The sequence below is a fragment of the Setaria viridis genome, chromosome 5 (genome assembly GCF_005286985.2).
Source record: "Setaria viridis chromosome 5, Setaria_viridis_v4.0, whole genome shotgun sequence".
Lineage (NCBI taxonomy): Eukaryota > Viridiplantae > Streptophyta > Magnoliopsida > Poales > Poaceae > Setaria > Setaria viridis.
In genome coordinates this window covers 45,443,235-45,463,965 of record NC_048267.2, presented here as the reverse complement: position 1 = coordinate 45,463,965, position 20,731 = coordinate 45,443,235, and the positions used below count along the sequence as shown (strand labels likewise).

At 47.6% G+C, this 20,731-nt stretch overlaps 3 protein-coding genes across 5 annotated transcripts; 2 read left to right on the top strand and 1 right to left on the bottom strand.

The window, feature by feature from the left end:
* The first annotated feature begins 9,525 nt into the window (after positions 1 to 9,525).
* Positions 9,526 to 10,491, top strand: LOC117857312 (probable calcium-binding protein CML10). The gene has a single exon (XM_034739912.2). The coding sequence runs from the start codon at positions 9,589 to 9,591 to the stop codon at positions 10,171 to 10,173; it is 585 nt and encodes a 194-aa protein (XP_034595803.1). The 5' UTR covers positions 9,526 to 9,588; the 3' UTR covers positions 10,174 to 10,491.
* Positions 10,492 to 10,645: 154 nt separating this feature from the next.
* LOC117857311 (phytochromobilin:ferredoxin oxidoreductase, chloroplastic) lies at positions 10,646 to 14,992 on the top strand. Of its 3 annotated transcripts, none has more exons than XM_034739910.2 (9): positions 10,646 to 10,967; positions 11,044 to 12,166; positions 12,837 to 12,956; positions 13,621 to 13,715; positions 13,825 to 13,918; positions 14,023 to 14,154; positions 14,224 to 14,328; positions 14,435 to 14,485; positions 14,594 to 14,992. In XM_034739910.2, exons 2-9 carry the CDS (start codon positions 11,858 to 11,860, stop codon positions 14,780 to 14,782), a joined length of 1,095 nt encoding a protein of 364 aa, XP_034595801.1. In that variant the 5' UTR covers positions 10,646 to 10,967; positions 11,044 to 11,857; the 3' UTR covers positions 14,783 to 14,992. The 3 variants fall into 3 exon arrangements, with proteins under 3 accessions (XP_034595801.1, XP_034595800.1, XP_034595802.1); XM_034739909.2 differs by having other exon boundaries at positions 10,646 to 10,971; XM_034739911.2 differs by lacking the exon at positions 12,837 to 12,956 and having other exon boundaries at positions 10,646 to 12,166.
* Positions 14,993 to 17,500: 2,508 nt separating this feature from the next.
* LOC117857313 (probable calcium-binding protein CML35) lies at positions 17,501 to 18,527 on the bottom strand. Its single transcript, XM_034739913.2, has one exon. The coding sequence runs from the start codon at positions 18,409 to 18,411 to the stop codon at positions 17,836 to 17,838; it is 576 nt and encodes a 191-aa protein (XP_034595804.1). The 5' UTR covers positions 18,412 to 18,527; the 3' UTR covers positions 17,501 to 17,835.
* Between the last annotated feature and the right edge of the window lie 2,204 nt (positions 18,528 to 20,731).

The window sequence follows — 20,731 nt, the reverse complement described above, 5'->3', positions numbered from 1 at the left end:
GATAATTCTTTAACCGACTAGAACTCTATCCCTAATTCAAACCGAAAACAAATATCTACAAGCACGATTCGTGCTAGGTTGGTTACTCCACGCTTCGTGGGCTGATTTCCACCTCATCCTTCTATTCCTTTCTAAGCCCATACAGGCCCAATCAACCCATCCTCCTAATCGGCCGATTCCTCATCGGCAAAAGGCTACCGATTGGGACTCTGGTATATTCGACCCGAAGCGAGACAGGAGTCACCGGCCGATCTCACACTGTAGCACCTTTTGGCCGATTCCCAACTGTGCCTCTCCGATTTCCTCTCTTCTTGGCGCCGATTCTACTAGTGACGAAATCTGGCGTCAACAGCTATTTTTCGGACGCAAGCCCACAGCCCATCTCTTCTATTGGGTTATTGGGTGGGCCGAAAATTGGAATGTAGGATCCCGCCAATTAATTTTCACAAGTTCCTTATTACAGAGAGAGAGAGAGAGAGCAGGAAGAAGAAGAAGTGTGCGACCTTTCGAATTTTTCTTTTCGGCGTGCCAACATGAGGTGATGGGTGGATGATGATTAGATGAGACATTCCTCTTCCAATCAGCAAGCATCATGAGCAGAACAAACTCCACATTCTGTCTTGTTACCCTTCCTTTTTCTGAATGGAAAACTAGAAGCATGGTTGTGAACACGCCGCCGTCGTGATGGAACATCTTTCACGACCTCCCCTGGTCCTCGAATCCCTTCAACACAGAGGAAGGAATTTGCGGCTGTCTTGTTACCCTTGCGTTATCCTACAAACCGGCCTAGGATGATGTAGTTTCACGCCCTCATCTTTTGACAAACGGTCGATCAGCAGGCTGCACACACATTCTTCTTTTTTTATGTCCACACTTTGTAAAGTGCTGGGACAAACGCGAGATGCCTCTTGATACAGTAGTACTATAGAGCAATCTTAAGATAGAGTGACTAGACGCCACCGAAAGTCGACCAATAGGGCAAAGAGTAGTCAATAAGTAGGTTCACATGCACGTATACAAATGTTGAGATTATGATCGGTTCAGTTGGGCCGACCTGTGTTAGGTTCAGTGAAGCCGCCGGGCATATTGTTAATTTACAGTTGTTGATGGTACAAGTTCTGCCGTTGCAAGATTGGTATCTTTCTTGTGCTAATCAATGATATTTGTGTGAACCAAATGGGCACACGAGCCGCCTCACCTCTCCATCTGTTTCCCCTTGGAAACTGGAGGCTCTGGCAATCGATCAGGAGCAGTCGAGCAGTACTGCAGTTATTCCTGACGACGCTTGCACCACAGAAATGCATGCCCATGGTGATCAGCTGGTGGCCGGCCGGTAGTGGGATGTAGTGGTGGACAGGTAGAGTAGACGATGTGCGTGGTAGCTTGACCGGAGCAGCAGCGCGGGGGGGTGTCGAATGAATCTTCTTTGTTCTCCGTCTCTATCACACTAAAATCTCTATCACACACTAATATGTGGCCAGGCAACGTCAGGAGGAAAGTAAAGGAGCGATATGTTCTAAGCACTGATTGATGGATGTAACCGGCAATATACGTTCTCGCTGACCGGGCGTCGATAGGATAGGGGCACTACTAGCCACAGTTGCAGCAGCGAGTTGTGCTCGTTTCATTGTTTGAGACCAGCAATTGTGATCGACGTCGTCAGAGCTGTAATGCTTGCAAACAGGAGCTTTCACAACCCTTGGCTTCCAGCTAGGGCCGACTGCGGCGCAAGTTGACACTACACTAGGGTTAGAGAGTCACGGGTTGTCCACGCAAACTTGACGTACGTGACCTTTGTTGGGAGGATTATTGTTAGCTTAATGCTGGCAGAAGGTGTGGTTGACCCTATATATAGCTAGAGAGGGAGATATAACAGAAAGTATGCGATCGACCATGAGATCATGATCATCCCTAGCTAGCTAGGGTCCAACTCCAGCAGCATTAGCAGCACCTACGTAATGCTGAGATGGCTTCTGTCTTGGTGCGTGGTGGCTGCTCACTGTTTCCGGTTTACTGGCCAGTGATCTTCTGATGAACCAAGTCATTGCTGCGGCGACTGAGCACACAGGATGCTGTAACATACTGTAGTACTGCTGCAGAAAAGACGACGTACGGGCGAAGCAAACGCGCAAGATCCGGGCAAAAGATGTACAGTCGTCCGTGCCAGATTTTAAAGACGACGACGACGCACAGGCATGCATGTGCAGTTTGCTCCTACAGTTGAACTGCTCGCTGCCGTGCGTTGTGCAGCACAGGATTAACGTTAGGTCCGTGCGACGCGGCATGACGTACGTACGTTAGGCAGCAGCGGGCCGGGCTGGCTCCGATCCGATCGATCCTGAGCAACACAAGCAGTTTTTTTTGTTTTTTTTCCTGAAAATCGGCAACAGAAACAGTTGAATGCGCGTCCTGGTATCAGTTGCATTGCGGATTGGCGGCCACGCAACAAGCGCCTAGCCTCTCATCCATCTGCCGACTTGCCGAGTGCGAGACGACTGCACTGGTGCACTGCCTGGAAATCTAATAATATCCGTATTCAAGGCTTGCATTGCGCGGGGTCCAGTTCCAGCCTGACTCGACCTGCTTGCTTGAGCTTAGCTTGTTGCCGTGCAACGCGCCCGCGTCCCAACACAGGTGGCTGGGAAACGACGTAGTACTAGTAGTAGACAGGTGACTAGTTCGTTAGCAAAAAGGTGACCCGCGCAAATAGCGCGGTTAGAATCAAAGTTGGATCACGTATTGTGATATACTAATTTGTAAGACTTGATTTATATGAAATGTAGCTAAAGTTATTTGAACCCACAAAGAAACATCGATGATTCATCATCAGCTAGCCTCTCAAACCACATGATATAAACCTTTCTACATAGGTGCCAGATCATCGAGGATCTGAATTTTTTTTATCTTTTAGCTTACTACTAAATGCGCAAAGTTTTTTGGATTTGATCTTATGAAATTTTAATAAGATTATTACCTGAATGACTAGATATTTTTGAATCAAAAATTCCATTAATGTGTAAGTATTTTCTCCTAGTTCGGTTTGTTGACCCACACCACCACAAATAGACATCTCTGTAGTTTTCTTTTTCTCCCTTGATTGATTCATCTTTATCCTTCTTCAAAATAATAAAAAATGTATCTTTCTTTTTCACTATTTCTCAATTAATATTCCTCCTTTTTCAAAAGAAGAAAAAAGAGGAAAAACTTCCTCTTTTGTATGTTCCTTTTTATCTTTGCACTCTTCTTACTATTAGTTTTCCTTTGGGTTCAAGGCTGCAAGCTATTATTATTTTTTCTTTTATTTTTCCTGTACTCTTCTAAATCAACGTTTCTAGCTTGCCACTCACTCTCTCTCTCTCTCTCTCTCTCTCTCTCTCATGTTTAACGCCATGGCATGCCTGTGCTTTGTTACTTATTCTTGTGTTGTGCATCCTCACTTGTATATAGCCCCGATCATGAACAATGCACATACAATTGTAAGAACCAATGAAAATCTACCATGTAGCTATCAAGATCAGGCCTACCCTATCGTTTGCCACTTGCACCCCACTCATGATCTCGGCCAAGCCAGCATCGCCCACACTATGGGTATCACCGGTGTTTGCACTCCATGTATAGTCCCCCCCTTCATGTTACCACCAACTGTTGCCCACACTCTGGTTGTATCCTTATACCCTATCATTCATACTCCCATTGTTCAATTGTCTCACATATTTATTCAATTCCTTGATCTCTTGTAAAATAATGTTAGCATGTGTCCGCTTAAACATTAAAACATTGTTAAATTCATAGACATAATTGTGTTGTTTGGGCCATTGCGTCGCTGAATCCAAGAGAGGTTGATGCCACACACTCGATCTACTCCTTCGAGCTACTGCTAGCCTGTTCTATGCTGTCCTGCCAGCATGACAGAACCTACACCTCAAAGCCTCAATCCATGGCCAACAAACTCTCATGGACAAAACACATAAACTGCTCCTCCTATTGGGTCGTCGCCATGGAAGTCAATTTTTCTAGCGTTCTTGTTATTTGCTACCATTTTGTGCCCTCCAGTCATCGTTGATGATGGCATCCACATCAGGATGGACATAGCACAAATCTTGAGTGAGGCCACACTTTAAGAACATGTAAATTTACAAATCTTAAACATGGTGAAAATTTGTTAGTTCCCTTGACACAAAAAATTGAGTGAGGGCATGTGCCCTTACTCAGTCCTATGTAGGTCCGTCCTTGCATTAGGTGCACTCGTATGAGACATAATCGCTGGAATGTTGCATCTTGCCAACCTATTTGTTGATGGCGATACTGGATTCTGCTTCATGAAGATGTTAGCCTAGTCTGATTGATGATGTTTGGCTGCGGCGAGGGAATGGGCATATAGATACATCCAGATTCGGCATCATGAAGATTTCTTTGTTCTTCTATATTAATATGCAAGGTCTCATGATTTTCTTTTGGATGCCATAGTGTGCATAGGTTCAGTACTAATATATAATTAATTTCATTGATATGAATCGGTGTACATAGTCATGCATGCACAACACAAACTGCCCTTCCAACCTTGTTTTTTAAGAGCCTCAGGAGTTTGTAATTCGTTATGAGTAAGCTGCCATAAAAAGACTTTGATTTTCATAGGCAATTTAGCTTTTCATAAAAAATCCACTTTGCATTGTGAAGAAATGATATTACTTCATCTCTCGTGCATATGTGTCCCTTAATTAATTTAGCGTACCTACCATTCATCCATGGATCTGACAGACAACTAACCCATCATCAGTTCCTATATTTATCTCCTCGCGCTATGCAACAAAGGAAAACCAACAAGCTAACGGAAGGAAATAATATCTTGCCTATCACTTTGATTTCCTACTTTACTTTCCAATTGTATAGAAAATAAATTTATGTATTTATAAGTTGTATTTGATATGGACTCTTTGAATTAGTTTAGATCGTTAGATTTTTATAAAATCCAACGGTGTATATTCTTCTCTTTTTAAAATTAATGTGGTAATTTCTTATCCCTCTCGGCGAATGTGGTGGCTTCTTTTAACACTATTATCTTTACCTATTATTAAAGTGAGCAATGCTTCTACTCTAATTTTTGGTTTGGTCCAACTTCTATGGCTGACAGGTGGACCTAAAGCGTCTATCCTTTTCTGGCTCAAAATTTCATCGCTCCACCTATCCTGTTCCGATTGTTTTTTTGTCACTATGAAACCAAACAGAATCCGCTCTCTCTTCCAACCTGCACGTTCCTTGGTGCCGGACCCTCATAATAAGTCACATGCGGCTGCGGCTATCTTATCCTCCTCATCCACCTCGTGGACGTCGCCTCCGGCGATAGCAACGGCAGCGATTATGAGTTCATCTACTCTGGCTTCACTGTAGACGGCCATGGTCATGCAGGCCGGCCTGGTCAAGCTGACGAACAGCACGGCGCATAGCAAAGGCCACGCGTTCCACCCGACGCCGCTGCGCCTTTGCGAGCCACCACTGGACACGAACAGCTGCCATACGTGCTCGGCTGGAGCTTCGTCGTGGGCGACTCGGCTCCGGCCATCGACATGGGTAGGCGGCTGGCCAAGGCCCCAAGCTACCTCACCAAAGCTCCAAAACTCCATCCAAGGCCTTTGTAATTGCTCTTCCGGTAGCAGCCAGCGTCCTCGCCCTCGCCACGGTAGCATGCATTCTTCTCCTCGTCCGGCGACATGTAGGTCGAGCTGCATGAGGATTGGGAGATCGAGTTTGGGGCGCACCGGCTCGGGTGCTCCGCTCCACAGCCTCCCCGGCGAGTGGCACATGCAGTCATGCAAATAGGTTTTATAAGAGATTTAAATTTATTCAATGATTATTTCTTAAAATTAATGAGCCCAGTTTGTGTATAAAGTTATAACCTATTTTAGGAATAACTGATATATGTTTCTTCGGGTAGGGGCTTGCGGGGATTTATTTTGATCCCACGGCAACGTACGGCCATATTTATATTTGCTAGTATCCAGATAATATGTGCAAAATCGTCCGCGTCGTCCAAGTCACGCAACTACTGCAAGTACCTTGCCGGACGATGCATTATTGCTCTGTTTTACACGACGCGTTTAGTGGCCCAACGCGTGTGGTTGGCGTCGCGTAACACACGGGTGCTCCATCGGAGATGGTAAATTATTAGCAGGCCCTGTCGTAAACAGAAAGAGTTTGGATGTCTCAAGTTTTTGTATAGCATCTATCTAGATTCGGGACCGTAACCTTTGCATTAATGGACCTCAGTACTGCATGCTGCGAGATGGCAGTATCAGCGGAATAACGAACGGTATGGTCTTGCAGGAGTTGCCAATCATGGGCTGCGAGGTGTTCATTCCTGTTCGCCCAATCCTGCCAAACTTGGTGCCGTCCATTAACTGAAACGACCAGCGAATGCTACCACGAGAGGTCGGCATCAGCGCAAACGGTTTGTAGTTGCGTCGCGCACTCATGGCTCGCTCGTGACGACCGTGACGTGTTCCACTTCCTTGTCGAGCGTTCGCATCCGGAAACAAATACGGTGTTCCGGTCAAATTGCATGCGCGAGGCTGAAAAGAGCCGGGTCCCAAAGTCCCAGTCTACAATAATAAACGTCTAGTGCTCCAAGCTGAAACAAAGAAGGAAGGCAAGTCATGCTCCATCTAAAAACAGACAAGGGACTTGCAAAAAAACATATGGAGGTAGCAGCCCTCCGTGTCTCGATCACAGACAGCATGGTGCTACGTACTTATTAATAATAATAATAATAATAATAATAATAATAATAATAATAATAATAATAGTATTATATAATGTATGCATACGAGTGGGTGTCAGCGACTCAGCGGGGAACGTTGGCAACCACGGGCGCGGGAGACCGGGTGGCGGTGGACGGGGACGTCCGGGAGGGTCGGCTCCGACGAGGCGACGGCAACCACACGCGCGTCTTTCCCGGCATTCCACACTTTGGCTTTTGCCGTCGTTGCCGGTGCCGGACCGGACCCCCACACGACCACGACGCTTGCCCCTCACTTCACGGACGCGACGCGTGCGCGGCCGGTAGCGCCCTGCTGCCTCGATCGGCGGGCCTGCACGCTGGGGTCGAACTGGCCGTGATTTGCTTGATCCCTGTCACTGCCGGAGGTCCCAGCGTAGGGAGGAGGAGGAGGAGGAGGAGATCCGGGCGTGTGGTGCGTAGCGCGGCCGCGTGAATCTATCATAGCCGTGGGGCTCGCTCGCCTCCGATTCCGATCTCCATCCCTTCGTCCCTGCGAGCTCCGGTGGAATCGATCGGATGCAACGCATGCTGTGGGCCGCGTGGGATAACAGGACGTGCCAACGCACCAGTAGCATCAGCTTGTTGGATGACATATGGCCGGCGATATTTTTTTTCTCTTCTATGGGCTGCGAGCGACCGACGGGAGGTAGCAGCATCACATCACATTTGCAAATGTAAGCATGGGCTACTAGCTGATGGCGGCTGGCAGAAGAAACGCACGGAGCTTCATGCATGACTCATCAGCCATCACTGCCACCTGCCTTGCAAGGACTTGTTTAGTTCACCCCAAATTCCAACTTTATCACTATGCAAAAAGAAGATTTCTCATTACATCAAACTTGCGGTACATGCATGGAGTACTAAACGTAGACGAAGTTAAAAACTAATTGCACAGTTTTGTTGTACTTTGCGAGACGAATCTTTTAAACCTAATTAGTTAATATTTGGACAATAATTCACAAATACAAACGAAACGCTACAATGTGCTACAGTGCTAGTGCACTAATTTTGGTACTTCAAAATTTAGCAAGGCCCAAGATGTGTTGTTGTTGCTCCACGGGGATGAATGAACTGATCGATGGAATCTTTACACGGAGCCAGCAGCATGGTTCTATCTGCCAGGTAACAGCAGATGACAAACGCGGTGATGTGACGCCGCGGGGCCCACCGGGACCCCACAGACAGATACGTACGGGCCCCTCCAGCCAGCACCAGCGACGGGCGGGCCCAGCAGCGCAACCGAACATGGATGGAGGAAGTGAAGGCCGGCGGGGCCCGCAGCACCAGCGAAGGCCCTCTCGCTTTTCCTCACGCGGTTTCTCGCTTTAAAGCTCTCTCTCTCTCTCTCTATCTATCTTCTGGTAGCCGTTGAAGCGTCGGCCACCTCCCTGCGATCACGGAGAACGGCAAGGTGGTGGGCCCCGCGCAGGGGACGACAACCCCCCCGGTAACGGTTTCCACTTCCAGCCACAGCCAGCTCCACGCGGCGGCCATTAGCTGTCCGGCGTGCTACTGCCGCCGGCCAGGCCACCGGCGGCTGGCATACGTCGTGCGGAGCACGTCGGCTGGCAAGGCATTGCTGGCTGCGTGAGCTTCCACGAACCCGGACGACGACGGCTGCTGCAGATGTGCAAATTTGGCGCCTGTCTGTCCGGCTATCCAGTGGGGGTGCCCTCCATCGGAAGGTCAAATTCTTCTTGATATGAAACCCGGGTCATACGCCATCTCTGCAAATCATCCGCTCCATTTGCTACGAAGATCACACGCTTTTCAAACCTCACACTGTAGGGTCCTGCGTATCTGTTGCCAGCGACATCACAAGGACGATCTTCGAGCGGGCCCTTTTGTCAACGGCTCGAATGATTGCACTACGTCCAGATGACCGTTGACAATTGGTATAGCAAAATAGAAAAGGCAATTCCCTCCTCGCATAGGCCGGTCTTAGCTTTCATAATACTACTAACATGACATGCTGACTTTGCGAGTAGCATTTCTTTTTTGTCTCTCAAATGATATCCTCCAACAGATCATGCACTACACAACTTTTTCTCTAGATTTTTTTTCTCTATTATTTACGTGGATGGCTCAGGTATAGAATAAGAGAACTATTCATCTAAAATGTATATCGAAATAAAAAAAATGAATTGTACATTCTGCGATGTTTCATAACGTTTCAGAATGCTGGAGCTCCAGCAACCATGCTACAGCGAGATTTTAGCTGTGATTGTTGCGATTGCTTTCTTTTTTAAAAAAAAAACAAGCAGGAGAGCTGCGATTGTATTAAATTACGATTGCTTTTTATTTACTCAATCAAAAAGGAGACTAAAAAGGTATTCATGGCACATTTGAAGGGAAAAAAAAAAGGAACCTCCTAACATAAGCGATGCCTTAGCATTCTTTCTAGGCTATCCATACATGGTTGGCATCAAATGGTTCTGCATGTGGCACCATGTTCGACGAACGACGCGACGACGACGTACCCTCTCTCTCTCTCTCTCTCACTCATACCATTTGCATGATGGGTGTTTTGCAGGGCAAGCAAATCGTTTAGCATCTCCTTTTCCGTGCGAGAGGCGGACTTCAAAATCCAAGTGAGAGATTATTAGCAAGTAAAGAAACGGCCCACATGTCAGCGACTCCTGGGCTGGTTCGCCTCCCTGGCTTGCACGGCTCCGTGTCTGTTAATGGAAAAAAGGCCCCGGCTCCTTCCACCCGCTCGCCTCTACTCTATAAATACGCCGTCTCCACCACCGCAGCCCACCACCGCGACGGAACCAGAGGCAGATTACCACACGCACGCCACCAACAAAGCCATGGGCAAGATGAGGATGCCCGTGCCCTCCCTGTTCCGCCTCGGCCGCCGCTCCAAGTCGCCGCCGCCGCAGTCGCAGCAGCAGCAGCAGCAGCAGGCCAAGGCCGAGGCGGCGCCCGGGTCCCCGCCGCGGACGGCGGAGGAGGAGATGGCGCGGGTGTTCCGCAAGTTCGACGCCAACGGCGACGGCCGGATCTCGCGGTCCGAGCTCGCGGCCCTGTTCGAGAGCCTGGGCCACGCCGCCTCCGACGACGAGCTTGCGCGCATGATGGCCGAGGCGGACGCCGACGGCGACGGCTTCATCAGCCTCGACGAGTTCGCCGCCCTCAACGCCACCGTTGCCGGCGACGCCGCCGCCGTCGAGGAGGACCTGCGCCACGCCTTCCGCGTCTTCGACGCCGACGGCAACGGCACCATCTCCGCCACCGAGCTCGCGCGCGTTCTCCGGGGGCTCGGCGAGTCCGCATCCGTCGCACAGTGCAGGCGCATGATCGAGGGCGTCGACCAGAACGGCGACGGCCTCATCTCCTTCGAGGAGTTCAAGGTCATGATGGCCGGGGGCGGATGCTTCGCCAAGATCGCTTAGGTTCATGCGCAATCTGCTCGATCTTTCCTTCTTCCTCTCCCTTTTTTGGTTCCCCCTCCCTCTCTATAGTCTATCCCAGCGTGCCGTGTGCGGGTTCTCCAAAGTGTATATAGAAGCAACAATTATTACTAGCGCTAGATTCTTTCTGCTAATAATTGGGAATCGCGGATCATGATGATTTCTGCTCATATTGGTTGGAAATTGGAGGGTGGGAAGCAGAGGTTCAGAGCTAGTTTCTGTTCATCTCTCTGACCCGCGTATTGTTCCTTCAGTTTACGAAGAGAAAATGATTGGAATCTACTATCTACGGATATCTAATTCGTGTTTCCATTGTTCGGAATCTGCTAACCTTCATTTAAAAGCCCATTTCATCAGGGGGCTACATTTTGCAGAGTCTTGTTTACAGTGCTAGTTAGCTGGATCTCGTAGATGTGCACTTTTAGTTAGCTGGATCTTAAAATGAAATCCCGCTTAACTGAATTGAGCTGTGTTATCCTCTGTTTATTTTGGTCCCTTCCTTCTCCTTTTTGCTGAGAAATCCTGCATCTGGCTGTACAGGAAGCCAGTTCATCTGAATGAAATTGAAAAGTATAACTCAGCCTAGTTGCAGATGAACTGAATTGATAAGCAGTATAATTCAAGTATGGGGATGCAGTGCAAATTGGCTTGCAAAGCAGAGTGGGAGTGCACCGTTTTTCACACTTGCAGTTCAGTCAGAAAATCTGGAATCTCTGGGGACTGGGGAAACCAAAACTTCGCCCAGGTCTTTCCAGAGTAGTATTTCTGAATGAGTGGTAGGTCTGTACCAACTAATCACCAACATATATTCCTTGTCATCAGCATTTGTTAATTTCCGGAAAAATATTCTAGGATTGTATCAGAGACTGGAACATGGACTGGCTAGTGACCACGAAGTGAGGAGGAGGGAGATCATCTGGGAATATTCTTGGCGAAGATGGGCGGAACTGAGGGATTGTTGTTACGTAGCCATCATTGGCGTCATCGCAAGATGGAGCGGGAGCACGAATCTCCATTTGTTTATCCTCTGAATCCTGAATACAACAGACGATGAGCTCTGGTTCCATGATCTACCTGCTGGAATATACTGCCGCCGGGACACGGTCATATGAAACTCTGTCAGGAGTAACTAAACTGGCCGTTGCTGCTAATGTTTATAGGATTAGAAGCTGCCCGATCAGATGGCTAATGTTGGCTCCAAGAAAGAAAGGACAACAGATAACGAGCCACCACATGCGAGCTCGTGTGGTAAAAGATTGTGCGAGCATTATTACTGAACTAGAAAGAATATCCGACACCCTGTCTGCCCAGATGACCAGGGATGTGGCCATGTGCAGTTTACGCGGTGCAAATCTGAGCCATCTGGGTGTGCGAGGGCGAGGGTCCATCCGAACTCGTCAGGTTTCAGCATCATCGCTGCGTGCGAGAACAAAGCTGTGGCTCGCATGCCTCGGAGTTGCGTCGCATCTTCATCCTGGCTCAGGAGAAATCGCATCCTCGATTTGGTCCACAGCCAGTCAGCTCAAGCTGCTAACGACAGTTGAGTCTTCTTCAGTGCTCCTTTCTTTTTTTTTAGTCTTCTTCAGTTGGCCGGGCCAAACGGGAAAGGGCCGCAGGCCGGCAGAATAGTGAACACGGGCCGGGGTGGGCTTCTCTGCTCTGCGAAATGAGAATAGTTTTTGTAGTTTTGGGAAAATATGCGACGGAGGCTGACGTAACAGGTGAATCTTCTTGGATGGAAATGGAGAGGTCTCTGGCCCGTGTGCGTGTAGCTTTTCCCCACTCTTCCCTGTCTCTCTCATCTCTTCCCATCCCAGCTCCATCTCCTTGCTCCCGCATCCCTGTGTGCCACCTCGGAGCTGAAATGAGCGGCGGCAGCGGCGGCCTGGGCGCCGGCTTCTCGTACCAGAAGTTCGTCCACGTCGCGCTGGAGCAGACCCGCCTCCGCACCGCCCTCGCCCCTCACCCATCGCAGGTTCTTTCGCTTCCCTGGCTCATCTCCTGTTCTTGAGCTGCTTATACTGTAATACTCTGCTTCTTGCGCGATTCTTGCTACTGAGATCTTGCCTACATAGCTGCACTACTCTCACGCAACCATATGGGCCTTTTTTTGTTTAGATAATGAACCATATGAACCTTCTGTGCCAACTTTTTGGTCGTAACAAATTTGGGTATGCTGGTGTCAATCCCAACTCTGAACCAGTACGTTACAGGAGGCCCCACAAACTGCGATTTGATGTAGTCATTGGACCATACGTTTTGGTACTGAGTGAGGCCACACGCACAAATTTGTTCAAGAAGCAAGCTGCCTGTAGAAAATCTATTTTGCATCATCAATCTAAAAAAAATAGGCCAACCTAGGAGGAAGTAGCTTTTTATTAATTAAGAAGAAAAAGGCACCCAAGTTCACCTTTACAAGGACTTGGACCTTGACTGTCTAGGCCTGGATTCACACCCTCGACCAGCTGAGCTCCTGCACCATCAATCTTTTTTTATAACGAACCAACTGCATCAATCTTGAATACCAGAGAAATTATGTCTCCCTAAAACACCATCTTGCATCAATTATTTTTTCCATTGTCTTCTAAATTGCGATCAACACATTTTCCCTCGTGAAATTTGACCCTGTTCCTCATTTCTCCCAGGAAAAGTTCAAGTTCATAAAAACCAATGAGGATAATACTATTTTCAATGCTCTTTCATTCAGCGCCCCCAAGATTAGATTGCTTCGAAGCCTGACAATTGAGCAGAAAAACTCGGTTCAGGTATTTGGTCTGTTTTGGTTCCCTATCTACTCAGGTGTAATCCTCCGTTTGGAAAGTTTATGAGGTGGCACATATAAAGCTCCATGCCGTCAACCGTTTTAGTACATTTCTATGAGCAACATCATAACTGAAATACAACTTTAGAGTTGGGCAGCTGTGCTATCTTCTTATTCCACAAAAAAAGATACTCTTGTGCTTCGTAGAATCATAGGCATATTTGTCTTCTTTATCATAACAAGGGTTTGTTAATTCAAAATCCCGGAAATGCTTCTGACTTCTTAATGGTGCAATATTTCATTTTTCCAATTATGTTAATCCTAATTTCAGGTACTAGTGTATTACCATTTTTCTTGAAGTTACTAGTGTATTACCATTTTTCTTGAACCTTCTGTGGAACACCTGTTTCAGTTATGTTGCTATAGCAGTAACCACATGAAAATAATATATGGCTTTTTTGGGGTTTCTGTTGCCATTTCTTTGAATTTTGTGACTGAAGTTTTAACAGTGTAGCAAATGATGGCCCGCCTTGTGTAGGCTTCTTGGGTTCTCATTTTACCATTCTAGATAAAATTTGGCTACACTCTTGCTTAGCGTTGATGGCCTCATCTGTCCAGGTAGATGTTCTAGTGCATATGATGCTTATATATATATGCTTATGATGCAGGTTCTTGACTTTGCTGCCTTCTCAGAACCTGAATACGACCTTCCTATATTTTGTGCCAACGCTTTTACATCTCCTGCGCGTAGTATTGTTGTCTTGTAAGTGCCAGAAATTTGTTGACATTGCAAGCAAAGTTGTCCTTTGTTCATGCGATGCCTAGGCGTGAATTCGAGTATGCCCTGAATGAATAATTTGAACTACTTTCAGGGATCTGAATCCTTTGTATGACACCACTGAGCACAAGGATTACAGGGGAAAATACTATAGGAATTTGATGCCTCTTATACACAAATACAGTGAGGTATTTTGATATTTTCCTTCACCCAACATTATACTTCAGAAACCTCAAAAACTTCCTGTATTTACTTTATGTGTAGCTTGATGTCTTTAATAGATGAAATGCAGCTTCTGCCCTGGGGTGGCAAGATTACAAGCGAGTCTCTGAGATTCTTCTCTCCTATTGTTATCTGGACAATACTTGAGCCAACTGAGGCCAACCACCAAGTTCTATACTCTGCCTTCATGGATTACTTCAAGGTGTGCAGGTTTTTTTTCTCTCCAGTTTCTTTGGGCTGCCAGAGTTCTCATTATTATCTGGGCGTGCAGGTCTGGCTGGAATTAATGGATGAAGCAGTTCAAGGAACTAGCGTAGAAAAAATTGACCGAAATAGAGAAGCACAGCATAAATATCTCACATGGAGAGCCGAGAAGGTTTGATTCATCTTCCACGGAAACCATTCTGTGCTTAAAGAGCTCTTATCGATTGGGTTTACTGTTGTATGTAATACACTGATCACTCATCACCCTCAATTTTCAGGATCCTGGTTATCCACTGTTAAAAAAGTTGATTGGTGAATGTGCTGCCAAGGTTGTTTTCCTTTCCTGTCTTCACCCACCGTAACAGACCAAGAGTTGTTACTTTATATTATTTTGTGGTGTTTTTCTAAGTTTATTATTGTTGCCCCCCCACATACAGGAGTTGGTGAGGGAGTTTCTGTTTGAAGGGGTAGACTCGCTTGGAACAAAGTCATTCTTGGAGTATTTCCCCGAATATGCACAAGAAGATGGGACGGTAAACAAAAAGAGGAGCATGGTGGGGAAATCTTTTGAAACTAGGCCTTGGGATGCCCATGGGCAGTTCGTCGGCGACGCTGGTGATGGATAGCAGCTCTGTTCTAGCTACATCTAGTAGTTGTTTGTTCTTGAAATACGCGCAACTTGGGCAGTGGCGCCCGGCAACTCGTGGTAAAAAAAAAATGGCTATGGGCCGACGGCCCAACGAGAGACTGCGATGACGTGGACGTGGTTGCTGCCATCCCGTTGATCAACGATGAACATTATCTTTATCAAAAAAAAATGATGAACATTATCAGTTCTTGCAGGCCCTGAATGCGATCGATCTGTATGAGGCTGAACGTACACTCAGCTCTTTGGATCCCTCTCGCCTCAAGTACTCCCATGGCAGTATGGCACAGCACAAGAAGGAAGGAACCGGGAAGTTGCCGAGCCCTTGCTGCCAGAAACAACCGAACAAACCAGAGTGCCTCGGATCCTTTTCACTCTCCCCAAGCAGTCAGCACAAAGTTACACAGCGACGTCTGTCAAAACGAGAGAAGGTCCATATGCATGTGCATGCGCGGACAGAGAGAGTCAGGTTGGTTTGAGCAAAAGACGATTGTACTCACTCTGCAAAAGTGAAGTACTGTAAAGGTCTCTCCCTCTCTCTTCCCATTCCATTCAAAAGAAGAAGAAAAAAGAGCCAGGCACACCAAGTGAACAAGACAAACTTGGCTAGGTGTGAAACCTGCGCCAGCCATTAGGCAGGCTCTCCTTGAGATTTGGAGGGAGTTTTTCATAAACCCACTTTGTAGGCAGGCTTGTAGTCCTTGACCAATCCATCCATCCCACGCCCAACTCAGAAACTAAACACGTCTCTGCTGGCGCATTGGCAAGCAGCCAAACTCCTACACATGCAGCCATCCGCATGCTCATCGTCGCCAGGCCAGGCCACATCTGCATGGAGCCGCACTTCATAGATTCACTATGCTCCGCACAGAGAGGGGGTACGAGACTGCCATGTGAGAGCTCTGCTCGGCGACACCACAACGCAACAGGCATGACCGGGACCATCGCCGTCGCGACTCGCGAGGCATGGATGGGATCTCACCTCGCATGTGACTTGCTGCTGTTGCTGCCATCGTCTTCGTCTCCGTGGAAACGGCCGCAAAAGCTGCATGGAAACCGGCAAGAAGCTTCACTACCAATGGAAGCTGGGGAGTTTCCTGAGAAACAAAAAGGACACCGTAAACGATGGAAGCTGCAGGCTAATCTCATGGGGAGTCGCGACCAACTCGCTGATGATGAGCGCATCAAGGTAGAGGTAGGAGTACAACAGTCCAGAGGGCCTGCCACTCCCGTGTAAGCTACTATAGTACGTATGGAGCAAATATTCCCTTGGGGGTTTATTCGGTCAAATACTGCAGCACTGGCATCCTTTTGACCCCTTGCATGTGTAGTCAGCGATTTGCACGGATTAATAAACAGAAAGTTCAGAGGGTTCAGAGCAGCTCGCATGTCGGCAACAGGCCTGCCATCTAAAATACTGCATCAACGGCCCCACCATGCAATGGGTGTGCAATTTCCTCCGGCCAAAATGCAAGTCCCCTGTTGCAGATTCGTAGGACCTGGCAGGCCCTCTGGACTGTTAGTCAGCCAGCCAAACGAGATGCTGTCAGCGCCTCGGGGTTCTTTGAAGAAATTCCAAGGCAATTTACAAGACCATGCATGATCTAGCGCTAGGTAGGCTGCTTATCATGATTCTCCTCTGATGATGGTTCGTTGTAACTGATTAGATGCTGCTTCAGTGTTCAGTCACAAAAAAGTTAGTACTCTACTTGCTAGAAAAAAGCGGCACGGCACGCTTGGAGAATAATGACTGCAAGTTGTGAACCAAAACTTGCCTTGCGGTTCTCCTTTTGGAAACTGACGGGCCGTTTGAACAGCAGTGGAAACGGCAAGGGCTAGATTTGGAATTGAAATTAGGGCACACAGTTTTCTGCAAGGAAAAAAGAAACAAAGACGGCAACCATCGTCTGCGCTGGAAGAGTCTGAGAGATGGAAGTGATGAAACCATGGGCTAGCGGATATGGCATGCCATGCTGCATTTCTAGAACGCCTTGTATCAGACGTTCTCGTCGAAAGCACAGGTCACAGGCCTTATCTTTGATGTTGAAGAAACATTTCTGATCAAAAGAATTTGACTACAAGATAAGCATGCAGTATCTATCCTTATTGGCATTGGTAGGGTCATGAAGTTCTGTCGAGGCTGAGCCTACTGTGAAACATTTCGAGTTTTTCCAGCGGTTAGGGGGTGTTTGGAAACTTTAGATACTAATTAGAAGTACTAAACATAAACTATTTACAAAACTCATTGCACAGATGGAGGCTAAACGACGAGATGATGTGTTGCTACAGTAACCATTTGCTACTGATGGATTAATTAGACTTTATATATTCATCTTTATAATTAACTCCTAATTAGCCTCCGATAGTATAATGGGTGATCCAGAACATTACGGCTTAAATAAACAGCTCAAAACAGTGCCGGTAAATGATAAGGAAGCTGGCCAGAACCAACACGCTAGACGATGGAGAGGAACAGACAAAAAGGGCGCGCTCAGTCGCTCACTTTAGCCAGTCAGCTGAAAGACGTGGGCTCGCCACGTTGCCATCGCAACCACACGTCCCCAGCCCGGAATCAGGCCTCGTCCAGCAGCAAATTCGAATCTCCAATCATTCATCCTACGCGTACAGCCAAATTTCTTCCAAATCTCGACACCACCGGCAGTTGGCAACAGATACAATCTCGACATGCACCCATTAGTTGTCGGAATCGGGATTCAAATAAATTCAAAAAATTCGAAAGAACCAATCATTCGCCTTGCCGTTATACTCACTCTCTCGCGACAAATAATTTTACAAGGAACTTGCAATTGCATGCGCGGGGGTCTCGCTAATCGTGCATGGATTAGCAGCAAGCAAGCAAGCTCCTTTAATGGCGTACTCCTACTAGTAGATCGATCGTAGCAGCCTATCATCCTGCGCGCCCAAAAGATCTTTGGAGAAGATGATATATAGCGCGCATCAGGGCCGACGGGGCCATCCCATCTTTGGCGGGAAGCAGGGAAACAAGCCAAGATGATGATGGAGAGGAACGGATCACAAGAAGGCCCGCGCGTCGACGGCGGCGGTGGCGGTCGCCATCATCATGCGCGCGAAGTCCTGGAAGCCGACGAAGCCGTCGCCGTCGGCGTCGACGCCGCCGATCATGCGGCGGCAGTCGTCGAGGCTGCATCCCTCGGCGCCGCCGCCGAGGATGGCCTCCATGACGGCGCGGAGCTCCTCGGCGGTGATGCGGCCGTCGCCGTCGGCGTCGAAGACCCTGAACGCCTCCATGAGCTCGTCCTCCCCGCCGGGTGCGGGGGCCTGCGCGGCCATGGCGGCCACGGCGTCGAGCTCGTCGTCGGAGGGCTCACCGTGGCCGAGGCGCCGCAGCACGGCCTCCAGCTCCCGCCGCGGGATCTCGGCCGGGGACAGCGGCATCAGCACGGACCGCGGCGTGGAGGACCGGGCGAGCGTTTCGTCGGAGGAGGACGAGGACGCCGACGCGAACGACGGCGCCTCGCTGCGCGACAGGGAGCGCTTGCCGCTCCCGTCCTTCTTGCCGCCGCTCCACGACCGCTTCGGGGACGGGAGGGAGAGCTTCCTGGCCAAGGACTGGACGGAGAGCTTCATCTTCTGCTGCGCCGTTGCTGGCGGTGGGAATGGGTATCCGGGAGGCTCGGGAATGGGGGAAAGGCGGTGGTGGGGTGGGGATGGAGGGGACGACGAGACGGGGGCAGCGGGAGGTGGGAGATAAAAAGGCGGGGGCGGGAGGGGAGGGAGGGAGCTTCGTGGAAGCTTCGTGGGCGCGATTTTTGGGCTCCGCTCCGCTCCGGCCCGTCCCGTCCCCTCCGGTTGGTTATTACGGAGTACTAATATCTTCTCTCTCCGTCCTGGGGAATGCTGCGGATTTATCTTTTGCGAGCGACCGTTTCTGTGCCCGGATCGGCTGCGCGAGCTGGAGGCTGTTGCGAACCCTGTGGCGCCTGTCCTTTTTTAGGGCTACTAAAAGAGAGGTGGCAGCCACCTTGTTCATCGAGTTGGCAGAGCAGATGGTGATGGTGTTGCCGAAAATAGCTGAGACGTGGTGTACTTGTGCTATGTTTGGTGGATCTAACGCTACAAATGAAGAGTTTGAGACACTAGCTAGCCTCAACACGTGACACCTAGCACGGAGCTACAGTTTCACGGTACCATGAAAGATTGTACAAGTATACATTATTTTGTTTGATACGTTACATGATCATTATCTCCGGCATATATTGCGGTTAAACGTTTCAGTATCCAAAGCAAAAATAACTTTCGTACGATGAGTACATAGTAGTGAAACTGTGAAATAATAAGTCTAAGCAATAGCTTCCGTCATGAAAATCGGTGTTACCTCAAGTCAAGTCTTCATCTTCATATACTTAAACTAGCTATGGGTGTGCTATGATGCCGACCACAACTCACCACGTCGAGGCTTTCCACGTACAAAATGGAGTGGAATTTCTCGCCACATATTAGAGGTCAGATTTTTGCGTCGTGGCATTGCCATCCCTGCAAGTACAACATGGCAGGACACGGCTAAGATCCAACCACACCTCATAACCTTTGATTTTATCGTATTGATTCTATTATCTTTTGTTGAGTCTGCCCTTAGTTCAATTCCGACATTGTTGTCGCTTTCATAGCATAACTAAAATGTTGGGTTCTTCTTAATAGCCAAAATTATGTTGTAGCTTCTTCTCAAACTAATCCTTAATAGGACTTGTATCTCATGTTCGCATACTTATCTAATTTACTTATTTGTTTTCTCTCTCTGAACATCTCTTTACTAATTTTAGTTTGGACTAGGACATATTCGAGTGATTACAAGCTAATCAAAATGCCTGCTGTTTATGTTCCAATGGACTTGTAACTTTATCGGAGGAAGTACTAAAATGGCGCTTCTGTTGTGGCCACAGAGGATCTTGAGTTTATCAGTTTGGGATGGACAAGGTAGGTCCCCGTAGGAGCATGTTGGGTTCGCCTCATTATCGCAATTTTATAGCCTCCTCTGTGCTCAGTTTGTTTATTGCTGACAGAAAGAAGAGAGAGAAAGGGAAACCAAAGTCAGTAGCCTGTTCCGTGTTAGCTTGTGCTCTTATAAAATTCTGATACTCCCTGTTGGCTTTCGTTTTTAGCTGTCGCTGAGACGCCTGATTAAAGAATTTTGTCTTGAAACCGAAATAAAGATTTATTATCAGTACGCACTAATTCTGTTGTCCTTATTATTTATACTTTTTTCCTTCAAACTCATTTTTATACTTTTAGGCAATGTCCTTGTGATTTTTTTGGGAATAATGTCCTTGTGATTTAGGACCTTACGAAATCAAACTCGTCCATTGATTCGAAATCTTGAAATAAACGTATAGATCAAGAGGGCACACACAGCTTCTCACCCTGGCTGTTCGATCTTCTTCCTTCCCTCTTACAGTGTACTAGCTCTAAGAATTCTCTTTCGCAAAAAAAAAATATTTTAAGGCCATTCTCAGTGAGGATTTCATCAGCAATAAATAAGGTGCCATGTAGACAATTTTCATGACATGACACACTATTTATGAAGTGAAAAAGAAAATCTATTTTATTATACACTGTTTCCAACACAACTTGTGTGTTGCATGTAGTCTTGGAAACAATAAAAGATGAAACAATGCAATGCGTGACCTATTTCATCCATGAACTAAATGCTCTCATGATTATGTGGCATTCTTGGAAACATGAATACGAAAGGTCGCATTGAGAATAGGCCAAGAATTTTGCAGTTTCGTTCTAAAAAAAAAGAATTCTGCAGTTTCGGCTGGAAAAATATAAGACCAACTTGAAATTCTTTGATCTGTGAACATCTTTACACTGGGTAGTAGCTAGCGGTACTAGGACGAAAAGGTGCGAATTAATAGGGGCAAAGATAGCCGGTTCCCTGAAAAGGACT

What these genes read in the sequence shown, in the direction of transcription:
- LOC117857311 (XM_034739910.2), top strand. Translation starts at nt 11,858, where the DNA reads ATGAGAATAGTTTTTGTAGTTTTGGGAAAATATGCGACGGAGGCTGAC. An exon ending in TCGCCCCTCACCCATCGCAG is followed by an intron (nt 12,167 to 12,836) that starts GTTCTTTCGCTT and finishes CATTTCTCCCAG; the next exon opens with GAAAAGTTCAAGTTCATAAA. An exon ending in TCACATGGAGAGCCGAGAAG is followed by an intron (nt 14,329 to 14,434) that starts GTTTGATTCATC and finishes CTCAATTTTCAG; the next exon opens with GATCCTGGTTATCCACTGTT.
- LOC117857312 (XM_034739912.2), top strand. Translation starts at nt 9,589, where the DNA reads ATGGGCAAGATGAGGATGCCCGTGCCCTCCCTGTTCCGCCTCGGCCGC.
- LOC117857313 (XM_034739913.2), bottom strand. Translation starts at nt 18,411, where the DNA reads ATGAAGCTCTCCGTCCAGTCCTTGGCCAGGAAGCTCTCCCTCCCGTCC.